This window comes from the organism of the source record quoted next, unplaced genomic scaffold, assembly GCF_019419815.1.
Source record: "Pyrus x bretschneideri cultivar Hongxiangsu unplaced genomic scaffold, Pyrus_bretschneideri_v1 Contig4, whole genome shotgun sequence".
Taxonomy (NCBI): Eukaryota; Viridiplantae; Streptophyta; class Magnoliopsida; order Rosales; family Rosaceae; genus Pyrus; species Pyrus x bretschneideri.
In genome coordinates, this window is record NW_025999723.1 from 2,514,093 (window position 1) to 2,528,100 (window position 14,008).

The 14,008-nt window shown below is 38.5% G+C and overlaps 2 protein-coding genes across 4 annotated transcripts; one reads left to right on the top strand and one right to left on the bottom strand.

The window, feature by feature from the left end:
* Positions 1-315: 315 nt before the first annotated feature.
* On the top strand, positions 316-9,798 carry LOC103960583 (protein SHORTAGE IN CHIASMATA 1-like). Of its 2 annotated transcripts, none has more exons than XM_018650709.2 (8): positions 316-454; positions 1,197-1,457; positions 1,536-1,607; positions 2,030-3,244; positions 3,380-3,898; positions 4,000-5,709; positions 5,850-5,957; positions 9,666-9,798. In XM_018650709.2, the coding sequence occupies exons 4-7, from the start codon at positions 2,033-2,035 to the stop codon at positions 5,946-5,948; spliced, it is 3,540 nt and encodes a 1,179-aa protein (XP_018506225.2). In that variant the 5' UTR covers positions 316-454; positions 1,197-1,457; positions 1,536-1,607; positions 2,030-2,032; the 3' UTR covers positions 5,949-5,957; positions 9,666-9,798. The 2 variants fall into 2 exon arrangements, with proteins under 2 accessions (XP_018506225.2, XP_048421076.1); XM_048565119.1 differs by having other exon boundaries at positions 317-454; positions 1,200-1,457.
* On the bottom strand, positions 6,332-10,534 carry LOC103940887 (sarcolemmal membrane-associated protein). Of its 2 annotated transcripts, XM_048565120.1 has the most exons (7): positions 10,267-10,534; positions 9,993-10,136; positions 9,566-9,766; positions 9,304-9,464; positions 9,106-9,187; positions 7,026-8,968; positions 6,332-6,852 (listed from the first exon to the last, which is right to left on the bottom strand). In XM_048565120.1, exons 2-7 carry the CDS (start codon positions 10,059-10,061, stop codon positions 6,618-6,620), a joined length of 2,691 nt encoding a protein of 896 aa, XP_048421077.1. In that variant the 5' UTR covers positions 10,062-10,136; positions 10,267-10,534; the 3' UTR covers positions 6,332-6,617. The 2 variants fall into 2 exon arrangements, with proteins under 2 accessions (XP_048421077.1, XP_009349344.2); XM_009351069.3 differs by having other exon boundaries at positions 9,993-10,534.
* Positions 10,535-14,008: the final 3,474 nt, after the last annotated feature.

The window sequence follows — 14,008 nt, forward strand, 5'->3', positions numbered from 1 at the left end:
CCCGGCGCATTTTAGCACAAACGACCCTATCCGTATCAATAAAACGGCCGAAATTTAAAGCGCCAAATTGTGAATTCCTCTGAAACCAAAACAGTCCGTTGCGTCTCAAAATTCTGAAGCTGAAATGCGAACTCGCTACCTCAACATCGACTACTTCACCGCCACTCCAACCCAAACCCCGGAATCCACAACCTTCCTCCACCTTCCGATCCCTCACCTCCCTCCCTCCAATCTCTCCACCGCCTTCGACGGCCTCCAACTCCCCCGCTTCGACTCCGAACTCGAAGTCTCGCTCCAAATCGAGCAATTGCCGATCGGAGCCGCTCTCTCCAAGTTCTTCTCCGATGTTCTTCCTCAGAAGATCGTTATCAGTGTTGCGGACTTCGAGGCCGGCGATTCGTCTCCGAGTTCTAGAAGTTTCGGTTCCGGAAGCCGTGAGCTGCAGTTTTGGGAGGTAATGTGCTGAATCGGCTTCGGAATTTGTTGATTATCCGTAATGCAGTTGATTTTGTAACTTAATTTGGATTGAAGTTGAATTACCGCATTATTGCGTTGGTTATTGTTGAAAGAAAAATAGATTACTGAGTTTTATCGTTCAATGTAGTTATAGGTTTTGTTTGGCTAATAGCGTATCATGTATCAGAATAAAATTAAATCCAGAATTGTCGTGAATTGTTATTATATTTCTTACTTATTCAACGTAATTTGAAATTTAATATTAACTAATTAAGTTTAAAAGAAAAAGGAAAATAACTAAACTAGCGATCAATGATAGATTTCGGTTGCTGACATTAGTATTTAGGAAACAAAGATATTTAATAATTATTGTTTTTAGTAATTTATCTTTGCTCCTGCTACAGACTGTTCTTATAAGTTCGATTTTCCGCTATGTAGTATATGGAGACTCTGGAAAATGAGAAACTAAGTAGGTATTTTGTTTTATTTATTTTAGTCTTAGGTTCATGTTCGAAAATCTGAAATGAGGGCGGTGAATTGTATGAAGCCTGTAATTTCTCTTTTATTTAACTGCACAGGGTCTTACTTTGATGTCAAAGTTGATAGAAGTTTACGAATTCTGAAACTGAACTTATATGTTAAGTAGTTATAGTAATTACATTTTAAAGTAATTCAAAAGTATCTGTGAAAACTGTGATTATTGTTATTCGCAAAATATATTTGTTTGTGATGACCTGCAGCAGAAAGCCGAGGATCTTAAAGAAGAGAAGGGATCGGAGGATCAGATAACTTTTGGTTCCAAGACTCATGGGACTGACTTTCGAAAAGTATGCCTATGGAATTCTCATATCATAAGAGCCTTATCATGTTTGTTCTTGTCTGAGAACTGAGTAGTCAAACTTATGTTACTGTAGAAGGATAATGGCAGAAGAGATGCAGAGAAAGATGCACACCCATATGAAATCCTCCGCTTTGAAACACCAGAGTTGGATGTATTCGTGGTAAAATGAATGTCCACTAATCAGTTGCTAATATACAATTTGGTTCTGCATCCATAATACCTTGTCTCTTATCTGCAGGAAAATGCTTACATTTATGAGAAAGAGGGGCTCCTGTTTCTTTCAGAAGTTCCAGAGGCTGAGAATAATTTAGTAAGTTTCTTATAAATTTACGATTCAGTTATAATTTGCTTTGGTCTTTCTAATTAGTTGACGCATGATTTCAATTAACATTGGCACTTCTCAACCTCCGGATGACTTGTCCTTATATGTGTTATTAATTTTAATGGTGAACATTGTAATAATAATAACCGTAGTTTTTTTTTTTTTTTTTGTTGGTTATCATATTAGATAGTGATTCTGAGGTTTTTAACTTATGTCATTCTCTGGATAGACATTTGATAGGGCGGATCTTAGAATCACTATAGGTATGGAAGGGGTTGGATTGACTAATTTTGAATTTGGTGTGCATGTATTATAACAAGTTTACTGTGCATTATTGTTTACTTTTGTTAACAAGTTACTGATATTAAGTTTGTCTAAGGGCTGTTAATGTGGTGCTGTATTCCTTTCAGGAAATGCTTAATCGTACACTGGAGTTTCCTTGGGAAGTTCATGAGTCAGTTCATACAGTTGAAGACTTTCATTCAGAGTATTCCATGGATCAAAAGGCTTATATGTTTGAAGATGATTGTTCTTACAAGGACCAAATGCACTTCTATCAGAATTTCCCTTTATTGGAAGTAAATGAGATAACTCTGCCAACTTTGACAGGTTTGTCTGTAGAGGATGAACTTTCTTCTGTTTATGAAAAAATTGAGCCCCAGCATGGGGATAAAAAAGATAACCTGAATGGCAAGGAGCTTTTGGGTACAAGGGAATACGGGATCTTGGAGGGTCTTTTAGATCTTCGATCTGATCTCGGGTCTCTTGAGATTACCCCTGAAATGGATTTATTAAGCATGGTGGAAATGCCACAGATTCAGGGAAACATCACATATCAAGGGACATCCACGGGTGCTTGTTTCCAGTCTGTAAGCCCGGTTGTTTTTGAAGAATTTCAGATTCTTGATTTGAACTCATCTCAGCATTTTGAAGTCCTCATTAGTACCCTAACACCAAATGAACCAGAAACTTGTGACTGGATGTTTCATGGACACATAAACTTCAATACTTTGATTGTTAGTCATGAGCTAGCCCTTGTCGATGACACATTTAAATCATTGCCTGTGCCTGTTCTCTCTGATCATGAAAAGATATGTTCTTCATATGTTGTTATGGAGGAAACACTAACTAACTTACAGCCGCTACCCCTATCTGCATCAGATAGGATTTACTTGGATTGGCATTTTCTCGAGAAAGACAAATGCAACTGTCAAATTTCTTTCTCCCATCAGAAAATCTTGGAGGATACAAATTCACTGAGCACCTGTTTTGATTGGGACTCTTATGATGATGGAAAGCTGGTGTATGATTTTGCTTTCTCCGATGCTGCAGTAGATGAGTTTAATACAGAAGAAAACAAAGAATTACAGGAGTTGCCCTCTGATGGCATTCCTATGCTTGCTGGTCATCTTGGAGATACTTCAGGCAAATTGTCAGGCGGCGCTTTTCCACAGAAAAAAATTGGAGAGCATATTGATAAAAGAGGCGCTGAGAGGGCTTCATCACTTTTCAAGTCTATGTCACAATTCAATGATATCGGCTTTTTCTTGAATCCCCAGAAGGCCTCTACAGGTGGAAATAGTAATTGTGCAGTTACCACAGTTGCTAATGCTACATTTCCAAAGGTTTAACCGTTAATTATTTGAATTTATCCCTCCCTCATTAATCTCATTGTTTATTTGTTTCATTTATGGATAGCTTATAAATTCCAACTCAATTACCTTTCTATTCAAATATGCTAACACCAGATGTATGCCCAGGGAGAGCAGTCCTATTCTATATCTGCTCCAGTTGAGAATATGAATGATCAGCAGTCAGAGAAACTCTCGGACATTTTTCCTGGTCAGGAAAAGAGTGATATGAGTTATAAAGAAGGTGCAGATGAAGTAGAAGCTAGCAGTATGCCCCTACCTAATCTTTCTGTGCCATCTGCAGTGGAAGCTGAGCGTTTTCAGCAGAGCATGGTCTCTTTCCCTGAGATGGTCATTGTTGTAAACACTCAAAATCTTGATAAGGAAATGATAGTATCTAGAAGAAGTACCTACCAAAAAATTCTTGCAATGGAGAAAGAAGGGGTACAAGTAGTAGAACGTGATTCAGATTTACCTGTGGATATCATAATCAGTTCTGCAATTTGTTTAGTGTGGTATGACTGCAAAAACATTGGAAAGAAAGCAACCACTCTTGATGAAGCTTCTTCATGCTTACCTTTGTGCATTGAGAACATTGCCACAAATGTTTTGACGTTGCTGAGTTTCACTTTCAGTGGCTGCTTTATGGTAGTTACCGAAACTATTTTTCGTAGTTTTTAACTTTCTTTGTTTGCGTTTTCCACACTGAACTGATATAACTTATTATTCTAGTGTTTCTCTTTCAACAGATCTTTGAGGGAGAAAACAGCTTCCTCTCCACTGTAATGGAGTACTCAGATGGACTTTATGCTGCAGCAGCGGGCCTGGGAATTGATTTGCAGCTTTTCAACTCATATTCATCTGAGTTGACTGATGAAATTATATTGAGCTGCATGGGACATGCCACAAAGTCGAATAGGTTTATATATCCTCGAATGCCTGAGTCGGAAAGTCTTGCAGAATCATTCCTTACCAGATTTCCTTCAGTAAATGCTTTGACAGCTCATGCAATACTGTCTTCAGGAGGCTTGCTCAAAGTGTTTCTTGAATCGTCCCATGAAACCAGGATGAGTGTAATCCAAAAATATCATGTTCCTGATGAAAGTATCACACTATTTAGTACTTTATGCAAATATGGTGAACCGGCAGATTCTAAATCAATTATGACGGACTGCTCCTCTTCAGTGTCTTCAGGTCCGGACTCGGGAAGATATAATCGGAATCTTGTTTTGGAAAGAAAGAAACGAAAATACAATGGTAGTCCTGACAAATATGAGTTACAAACGGATGAATTCTTGCACCTGGAGCCGTTGAACCAATTCAGTACCGACATCTTGAATCCTTCTACAGCTTCCAAGTTAGCTGATTCATGTATGTCAAAAAGCCCCAAAATAATTGATGAGTTCAGAAAGTCTAGGTTCTCTCAGAATGACTTGTTTGATCAAGAAGTGGGTTTAGATATGGATATGATGATGAATCCTTTTAAGGTTTTCGAGCCATATGATTCTCAAATCTCCAAAGGGCCTCAGGTATTAAATGAGATAAAAAGGTCCCGTTCATCGTTGAAGGATAAGCTGTCAGGTCAGAAACGAGGATCAGATACGCCTATCATGAAGAATTTTGATTTCTATAACAAGAATTCTGAGGTTCTGCATGAGGACCTAAAAGGAGAAGTTGTTGACCTAAAAGGTAGTCCTGTATTAGATGAGGACTTTTCTTTTATTGGCAACTCTATGAAATTCTCATCTCAGATGCCTGAGTTGGACATGGATTCCACAAGGAAGTCTAAAGCTGCAAGAAAATTGTCATTTGGTTCAAGTAGTCACCGTACTTTCCCAACAGCTGCTGAAATCAACTCAACTCCAACTGTTTGGCGTTCTGCAGAAAACCTGGGAAAAATTTCGCAAGTTGGAGCCAACAATTACTCAGATACAAATCTCGAATATGATGTTTTTCCCTTAACAAACCGTAACAAGCCCTTAGAGGAGGCTTTCATGAAGAGGTCTGGGGGGAAATCTCAAGGGCTACATTTCCATGAAAATGATATATCACCCTATGGAGGAACACAAGGGCTACATCTCTACGGAAATGATATATCACATTATGGAGGAACACCACTCTCAAAAGCTCTCCGTTCAGGCAGTTCACAGAAAAATACTCCCTGGACAATAGAGTTTCTGAACAGAATCAAGGAAAAGAGCAGGTTGCGTCAGCAGTCGCTTCCTGGTGACTTATCTGGCCCTAGTCTGGGTTATCCAGGGAATGTATCAAAGGTTACCAAGAGAAGAAGTCCGTCTATTCTTGATTTTTACAAGTACCAAGGTGGCAACACTCCAAGAAAGTTCCCAGGAAAAAAGAGGCAGAAGCGACCTTTACAATCATCAAGCTCATCAAAGAATGAAACAATTTCAGCTCCTCCTCTTACCGAGTGGACACCTATTGATAAAAGAGCAAGACAGGTTTGTCTAGCATCTTTTTTGGCATCTTGAGAGTCTTTTTTTTCTTGTATTATAAATCATATGCATAGATGGTATTCCTATCATCGAAGCATTGACAGTTTCATACTGAGTCTTTTATTTATCCACTCAATCAACTGCAGACACTATCTTTTGCAACGAAAGATAGTGGAAACCAGACTAAGTTGGTATGGAGTGATGGAGCTCATGGTGTCAGGAAAAAGTTTCAGATGCAAACATGAAACGGCAAGGTGTGTTGGCTCAGAGCTTATGGTTAAGGATCATGGTTTTAGATTGCTTCCCAATTACTACAGAAAAATGGAATTTGTTTCTTTTTGTGTTTACCTGGCCGAACATAAAATGATAACTGTTTGCATCTCTATTTCTGAGTCAGTACTTCTGTAGCTCTGTCTGGAAGTCCCGAGTCCGTGTAAGTAATATCAATGAAAAAATGGTTGAAATATAGTTGGTCTCTTATTGTTAAGCTTGAGCATCTCATTTTTAAGTTACATTGTCCATGCTAGATGTCATCTGGCAAAAAATGTTCAACAGCTAGGCTGATGCATTCTTGGCATTTACTTAAGTCTATGAGACGAATAGCAAGGACGAATGAGTAATGCCTGTATGACAGAAATACTGTGTTAACCATAATGAAAATGGTACAATATTCATGAAATTTCAACTCATATGAATCCTGGATCTTCATCTTTCGAGTTCCAAAGTTTGGTGATTCTGTAGTGATTCGAATTGGAGAACGATGAACAACAGATTTATGAAAACCTAATGTCTATTGCTGCACACCCTATTTCTTAACCTTTGGACATTCTGCAGAAAGACCGAAAACCCAGCCTCTTGCTGAATGAGATTCCCATTCCCTTTTCCAAGCCCTGTTATCAAAACCTCATAGGAAGCTAGTTCTTCTTGCTGTTTTTGAGGTTACGCACGGTCATTACAAGTTGTTGCCTTTCACCTTCAACCTCTGCGAATCTGAGACTTATCTCAGAATATCTTTCTTCCATTTCCTTCAGTTCGTCTTCCATAGATTTGTTTCTTTCTTTCAGCAATGTCAATTCGGTCATCAAATCCGTACACTTATTCTCATCAATGGTGGCTTTCAACTGTTTCTCCGAGCAATCTTCTACTTTCCTGTGAAATGAAATGAAGTTAAATAAGTCGCAATCTACTTTTACTGGTGATTGTACGTGTTTGTGTTCACATTTACATGCATATTCTCATCAACATAATAAAAACAAAAAACCTATATGCAGATAAAATGGTATAATTAGTTGAGTTAATTTTGCTTGATAAAATGAGTGTACCTTTGTCCGTTGGTATTCTTAACCGTTTTCTTTGAGTTGCTGACTTTCTTTTGTACCTCAGCTTGTAATTGAGATATTTGTTTCTTCAAGCTTTCTTTTGCCAACGCTTCTTTTTTCAACGTATCCAACAACTTGCTGTGCTGGGTCTTCAGGTTTTCCACTTCGGAGTTCAGAGAAGCAATTGTTGTTTCCTTCACATCTTTCAAAGATCTAATGTCAGTAAGTTCTTCAAGCGTTTTCTCTGTATCCCGCTTTGCTGAAACAAATCTTTTCTCCAAATTTTCCTTTTCAACACTCAGACACTGGATCAGCATCTCATTTTCTGCAATTAATTTCTTCATTTGTTCCAAATCTCCTCTCAATTTATCTTTCTCCTGTCTGGAGTTAGAATTCTCGTCTGTGAGCCTTTCTATCTCAGCTTCGAGCATTTGGATTTTCATTGAGAGAGCTTCATGCTCTTCTTCCTCACGCCTCTTTACTTTTTCAAGTTGCTTTGATGTATTGTCTAGTTCCGAAGACATCTGTTCTATACGTTTTGCTTTCACCTCAATCTGGTTGACAAGATCTTGCAATTTTACTTCAGTCTCACCCTTAATCAGCTCTAACTCTTCATTGGCTTTCTGGAGCATCTCTTCCAGAATTCTGTTCTGCCGGCGCAGTTCATTAGCCTCTGTCATCACTTTTGTGACCTGCTTCTCAGTTTCATCAACCTTAGACGTCATTTCCACAGAAAGCTTTCTAAATTCCTCTTGAAGGCGCTCAACCGTATCAGAATTATTGGACCTTGTCTTCTTCAATGCTTCCTCGGCTTGGATGGCCCTGTATTCCTGCTCAACTTTGGCATTCATCACTTCCTCGAGTTTATCTTCAAATCCCTTGGCCTGCATCTCACGATCCATCTCCAAAGACTTAAGTTCACTTTCAAGTTCCTGAATGGACATCAAACATTCTGAGAATTCATGTGCTTGCTTCTCAATTGTTTCTTCTGATCTCTCTAACTGAGATTCAAGCTCTTTTATAGTAGCCATATAACCCGCTCGCTCATTTTCCATCTCTGTTCGTATTCGTTCTTGGTTTCGATCTAACTTCATAGAGATGTCATATTTTTCCTGCTTTAAAAGGTCATAGTCCAAGCTGAGCTGTTTTATACGCATATCTTGCTCTTCCCTCTTCTTCTGGTGGGTATCTATTTCACTGAGAAGTTCTCTGATGTCAAGCTTCAATGATTCTATTTCCTGATCAACCTCTTTTTTTCTTCCTGCGGAATATGTTCCCATCACTTTGGATATTTTTTCAGCTTCTAACTTGCTTGAAAGATCAGATATCTCTCTATTTTTCTTTCCCAATGCATCTTCGAGATCCTTCACGACAAGGACTAACTCAGAATTTGAGTCTTGTGTCTGCGCGAGCAGCAAGCGAAGATTGGTTCTTGCTTTCTTTTCAGAACTAAGCTCTTGCTTCATTGCTTCTAACTGCGCTCTTGTATCCTCAGTCTCGGGCTGCAACGTTTTGAAAGTCCGTTTGCCATTACCACGTCCCTGCGAGGACTTAAGTTGTTCACATTCCATTTTGAGCGCATCTCTCTCCTCTTTAAGGCAAACAATCTGTCTAGACAGATTCTGTCCTTGATTGCTCTCTTTGGCCATCTGTTTCCGAAGAGACTGCAATTCCAGTTCCGATAGGTCTGCCTGCCTCTTCAGAGCAGTCATTTCATTTCTGAGTTTATCAACATCTGAAACGGCTTGCACTCCTGTCGGAAGCTTGTCTTCAACAATGTCTGGCGAGTCAAATAAGCTTTCATCTGAAGACCAATCCAAGCTTGATTTTTGACGCACGTGGGTTTTCCTTCCGTTGGCACCCGCATGTCCATTTTGAGGCATAGAAGTTGGTACTTCAGGGGGTGACAGGGAACTGCCAGCGTCACGATGGGCATATCCTTTATTCTGCAGCAACATGAACTACATCTAGTCAAGTTCCCATCCTCAGATTCATCCCAGAACTGGCACCTTTTTCCCACTAAATATTCATAAATTTTAGGTCATTCTAGTTAACTTGATTGAAAAGAAAGTGCTATACATACCGTTTCGTTGAAACTTTGGTGGTTGCTTCCATCTACGCTGCTATGGTGCGAACGACTTGGATCGTCACTCTCTTCGATTTCCCTGAAGATCAGATTAAATCTTATGTCTAGCTTGCGCAAGCGAAGGGAACAGCGAAACAAATATCGAAACAAAGCAAAACTAGAGAAGGAATAGAGTGATAGAGTGTGGATTCTCACCTTTGATCACCATCTTCCCGAATCCTGTCAATTGTCACATGTAAAACCACACCAGAGTTTGCAAACTTAAGGGGCAGTGTGATGCTTAACGGTTCAGTTTCCGCCACAATATCTGCAAAATCAATTGAAGCTTCTCCGAGATAACCTGATTTCGAAGATCCCTGCAACAATCCCCTTTGAATTACAACATTACCAAAACAATCCCATCTAAACTACAAAACTAGAAAACCCAAAAAACTCCAAAAACTCGATTCTTCCATACATTTGAAACAATGAAGTGATAAATCTTCTCTTTCAGTTTTCCTGTTTTTACTTCCTCAACGAGCTTCACTGACTCAAAAACTGGATTCTCCCAAATGCAGGTGCCGTCCTGAACCGCCGCTTTCCCCAGCTTCACCGTTGCCTTTCCGACGTCGTCCGGCACCAGCGACAGCATCAAAGCAGGCTTCTTCAATTTTGGCACCTGAACAAAAAACAGTCAGAAAAAAAGTCCAGGTACGAATATGATGATCCTGTTTACACACACACACACACACGCACAATATATATTGTATATATAATTAGGTCGCATTTCAGCTGAACTTGTTTCGAAATCGAAAATTTCGAAATAAATCCATCCAGAACAAAACCATTTCGAAATAAGTGACAGGAAAGGAGAAGGTTTTAGATTTTGTGTTTGAAAACAATACCTGCGTTGCTTGAAACTGCAGTTGGAATACAGCCCTTATCTTCTTCTTCTTGCTCCATGACTTGAACATGTTTTCTGTTTTCTGAGTCCTGAGTTTTCAGATCTCGGAAAAAAATTTCTGAGATCTTCAGCAAACAAAACAATGCTGCTTTGTTTGATGTTGGAAGTTAGAACAGAAGTTAGAAGCAAGCAAGGTGTTTTTCAGTCTCCCGTTTTTGAAAACAGATGAATATTCTGAAAACGACTACAAGGCTGTGTTGCTGTGAAAATCTAACCTCTAGCTGTAAGACTAGTACTCCACCACAGAACCATTTTTGAAGACGACTCAGAAACAGATTAACTAAATAAATAAATAATTAAATGTGATTTAGAGAAACAAAATAATAAGAAGCTTCGCTGTAATGGACTTTTAATGCAATCATGTGTTTCAGGAAAAGATATCTGAATCGGATTACAGACAGCTTACTTTGTGCTTTTGTAAAGCTTAGTGCAGTAGGGGGATTAAATGATAGAAATGCCCCTGCAGTGCGATTGAGATTTACAACGCAAAAGAGCCATTTAACTGTAGTAGTAAGGAACTTGACTTAGAACCAAAATTTTTAGGTCAAAAGTGATATAAGGACTACCAGATTTTGAGAGGTCACCTTCGAAGTATATTGATTAATAAAATTGTGGCCCCATAACTCCTTCAGCACTCAAAAGTCCATGGCAAATACTGTTTTGGTGCAGATAGGGCTGGAAAATTCTTGGGTTTAGTTGAGCTTTGGTTGAGTTGACCATAAAGAGATGTTTTAGCGAGTCATTCAAATTTAATCTGTTAAATTTATGGTGAAAATGATTGAATCCAAAATGACCCGTTTTGTTACAGGGTCAATTGTTTCCTTCGTTAACAAAAATAATAATAATTAAATTGTTTGGGCAGTTCTTAGTTGGGGTTTTCATTTTAACTTGTCAACTGTTGAAAAGTCTGATGGCATTGAATGCTCACACAGTATATTAGCAGAAGTCTTCAGCATGGGCATAAGTTTTCAATGCCCATGCAAAGTAAAAGTGGAATATGAATTGTATTGTCAGAGGACGTGTTATAAGTTTCAACATGTAGTTAATGCATCAGTTTGGAGTTGCTCTATAAATAGAGCACTCCACATGTTTTCATGTAACAGAAAATAACTTCGTTCCAGAAGAACGATGAGGAAATATCATTCCAGAAGAATGATGAGAAAAAAAACCGTTACAGAAGAACGAATAGAATTTGTCTTATTTTGATTCATGAAGCAATCAATATACAAACGAAGTGGGAATAATTGAATGATGCAACGATATGCAAATCAAATGCTAGATGCATTTAATGATGAAACGAAAGTGATAAAATCACATATACTTGCTGCAAATGTGCCTACAAGAATTAATGTCCCTGTTGGACAAAATAATATGGCAGCAAATGATTTATCTGTTACACGCCTGAAGCGTGGCAGATCTTCAGACTCAAAAGGTTCAGTCATTCGAAATAAGAAGAATATAGCACTACTGAACTATTGCATAATTGTCACATGCCAGACGCATGACAGTTGTCGCAAGGATACTTGTCCCGAAAAGGTCAATCCGCGGACATGGGAATATTGATGTCTCATGCATGAAGCATGATAGATGTATAGGTTTCAATGACTCAACTCCCGGAAGTGGAGATTAAAATTCAAGCTCTATAACGCTCAAGAGGAGGTTATGATCCGCATTCTCTAAATTATGACTATCCTGGAAGAGATAATGTAATGCCCTTGAAGAGGCAATGGATATCTCAAAAGAAATGAAAAGCTTTTATGCATGCGCATGCACATGAGAATATGGGATCAAAGATTGATGATAACCAATGGTAATTTTGGTTTTTACAAGTAGCTACTAAATTCATCAATGAGCTGTGTTGATATTGAATCCCGTTCTTTTTCCATCAACAAAATTATGGGTCAAAATGGAGAAAGGCAATTCCATTATAATTTTGTAAGAACGTGGAAAAATAGACCTATATACTTGGATACAATACAAATAGTCAAAAGATGTTGAACCTTGAAGGTTACATATGGGCATTTGTAATACCGTGAAATATACTCACATTATATGACACAAGGTTGGAAACGAGTTCGTATAAATGGAGAATTATATACGAAGGGTTATGAGTCGCCCACATCATATCTCCATAAGTAAATCCCTCAAATATACATGGAAGCGAATTGCTCTGTATAAATTCTAAAGGAAAATGTGTCATAAAATGTAGAAAATCCCTGAAGGATTCAAATTGCTTGAAGAAAGCCCCGGAAGGGTAAAACATAAAATATGTACTCAATACCAATAGATGATATAAATGCCTTAGTGAGTATTTTCGTTATGGTATTGTTGCACCATACTAAAATCTCTTGCAAGAGTTGATGATATTAAATTGGGACTCCTAAAGAGTCAAGAAAGATTATAAAGTGTTGAGAAAAATATTGTCTCGAACTGCAGAATCGAACAATATGCCAACACGAATCTTATCCATGATGTTTATGATATTAAAAAAACCTATGGATTGAAGATCATGAGTTGAATACTCAAATGGTTTAGACACTAAGAATGATCATTTATTTTCGCGAGGGTAAAGATAAATTGATATTTGGTCTAGAAGTACCACATCTTAGTGAAATATATGCTTTATTGTATTTAACACAATAAACTGAATGAAATAAAACTTATATATTAATATCTCCGAGAAATTACATACACATGAGTTAAAACAAACAAATAGGAGGGAACCTTCACAAAGGTTGCTCATGTGAAGCCTCAGTACTCGGAAGTACCCCAGAAGGGGAAGACACCAGAAGTTGATTATTTGGAGTCTCAATAATTGGTGGAACTCCAGACAGCTAAGACAATGGATGTCTTTGAAATAAAGACTCGAACCCCCGATTGTCATTTTGAGTCCGACCTTCGGATTCCAGTAGCTGGTCGAGCTTTATTTTCATGCTCGTAGAGTAATTATTTGCAAGCATGTGTAACACTCTATTCTCATGCTTGAGCCCTCTAATCTCTTGTTTAAGACTTGCCACCTCAGCCATTAATGATTCAACTTGGTGAGTTCGAGTAAGTAGGCGCTAGCCCATATTGGCTACAGAGCTCGCACATTGAACACTGAGAGCCAATGAGTCTTGAACGGTTACCTCATCAGACCGGTTTGAAAGGATTCTGTTATCCTTTGGAGTGAGAAGATTTATGGCTACCACTGTAGCGGTTATGTTATTTTTCATCACAGAGTCCCCAACCGTAAGAGGACCATTAGAAGATGAGAAGGACGGGTGCCATATGTTACCCTGACGCTGCTCGTCTGTATCAATCTTGAGACTCAAATCTAAGCAAATGTTAGATGGGCAAACCATTTTCAGAAATGATGAAGGAAGTCAGATAAAATCTCAGAAGTGCAAGAAAGGGAAATTTCTGCAGGCAACAATTTTCTGAGTGTTTCTGAACAAAATTGATATCTCTATAAAAGGATGGGCAACAGGACCACTTATTCAAAAATCGAAGAGACATCGATTTTTGAATTTCAAAAGCCGGATTTCCCTGCATGACGTCTGTCAACATTTCTCAGACGCAATCTCAGCTCTTGGATATCACGTGCAACTTTGTCAAAGATCTCTGATAAAGTTGAAAACGCGTGAATCTTACTGTTCTAATTACACCACAGTTGCTGACAAGAGTAAAGGCACATCACTACTACCTGCTATTGGGAAATCCATATATATGTCAACCTCTATCCTCTATGGCAAGGCAGAACTGAAAAATATCTAACTCTTCCTCATCTCCGAGAATGCATCTTTCACAAAGTATCTCGAAATACTCAGTTTTCTTCCTCTCTGAGAATACCTCTACAAACAAGTCATACCAGAGTAAGAGTATCTCATATCATCAGGGACGAGAGTAAGAGTATCTCATATCATGCAATCTCTCTGTCCTTTCCTTTGTCCTTGTTCTTACCTGCCAAGACAAGGA

Excerpts from the sequence above, each read along its gene's own strand:
- LOC103960583 (XM_018650709.2), top strand. The coding sequence starts at position 2,033 with ATGCTTAATCGTACACTGGAGTTTCCTTGGGAAGTTCATGAGTCAGTT. Across the intron at positions 3,245-3,379 it reads CTAATGCTACATTTCCAAAG|GGAGAGCAGTCCTATTCTAT; the intron begins GTTTAACCGTTA and ends ATGTATGCCCAG. Across the intron at positions 3,899-3,999 it reads CTTTCAGTGGCTGCTTTATG|ATCTTTGAGGGAGAAAACAG; the intron begins GTAGTTACCGAA and ends CTCTTTCAACAG.
- LOC103940887 (XM_048565120.1), bottom strand. The coding sequence starts at position 10,061 with ATGTTCAAGTCATGGAGCAAGAAGAAGAAGATAAGGGCTGTATTCCAA. Across the intron at positions 8,969-9,105 it reads ACCAAAGTTTCAACGAAACG|AATAAAGGATATGCCCATCG; the intron begins GTATGTATAGCA and ends ATGTTGCTGCAG. Across the intron at positions 6,853-7,025 it reads AAGAATACCAACGGACAAAG|GAAAGTAGAAGATTGCTCGG; the intron begins GTACACTCATTT and ends TTCATTTCACAG.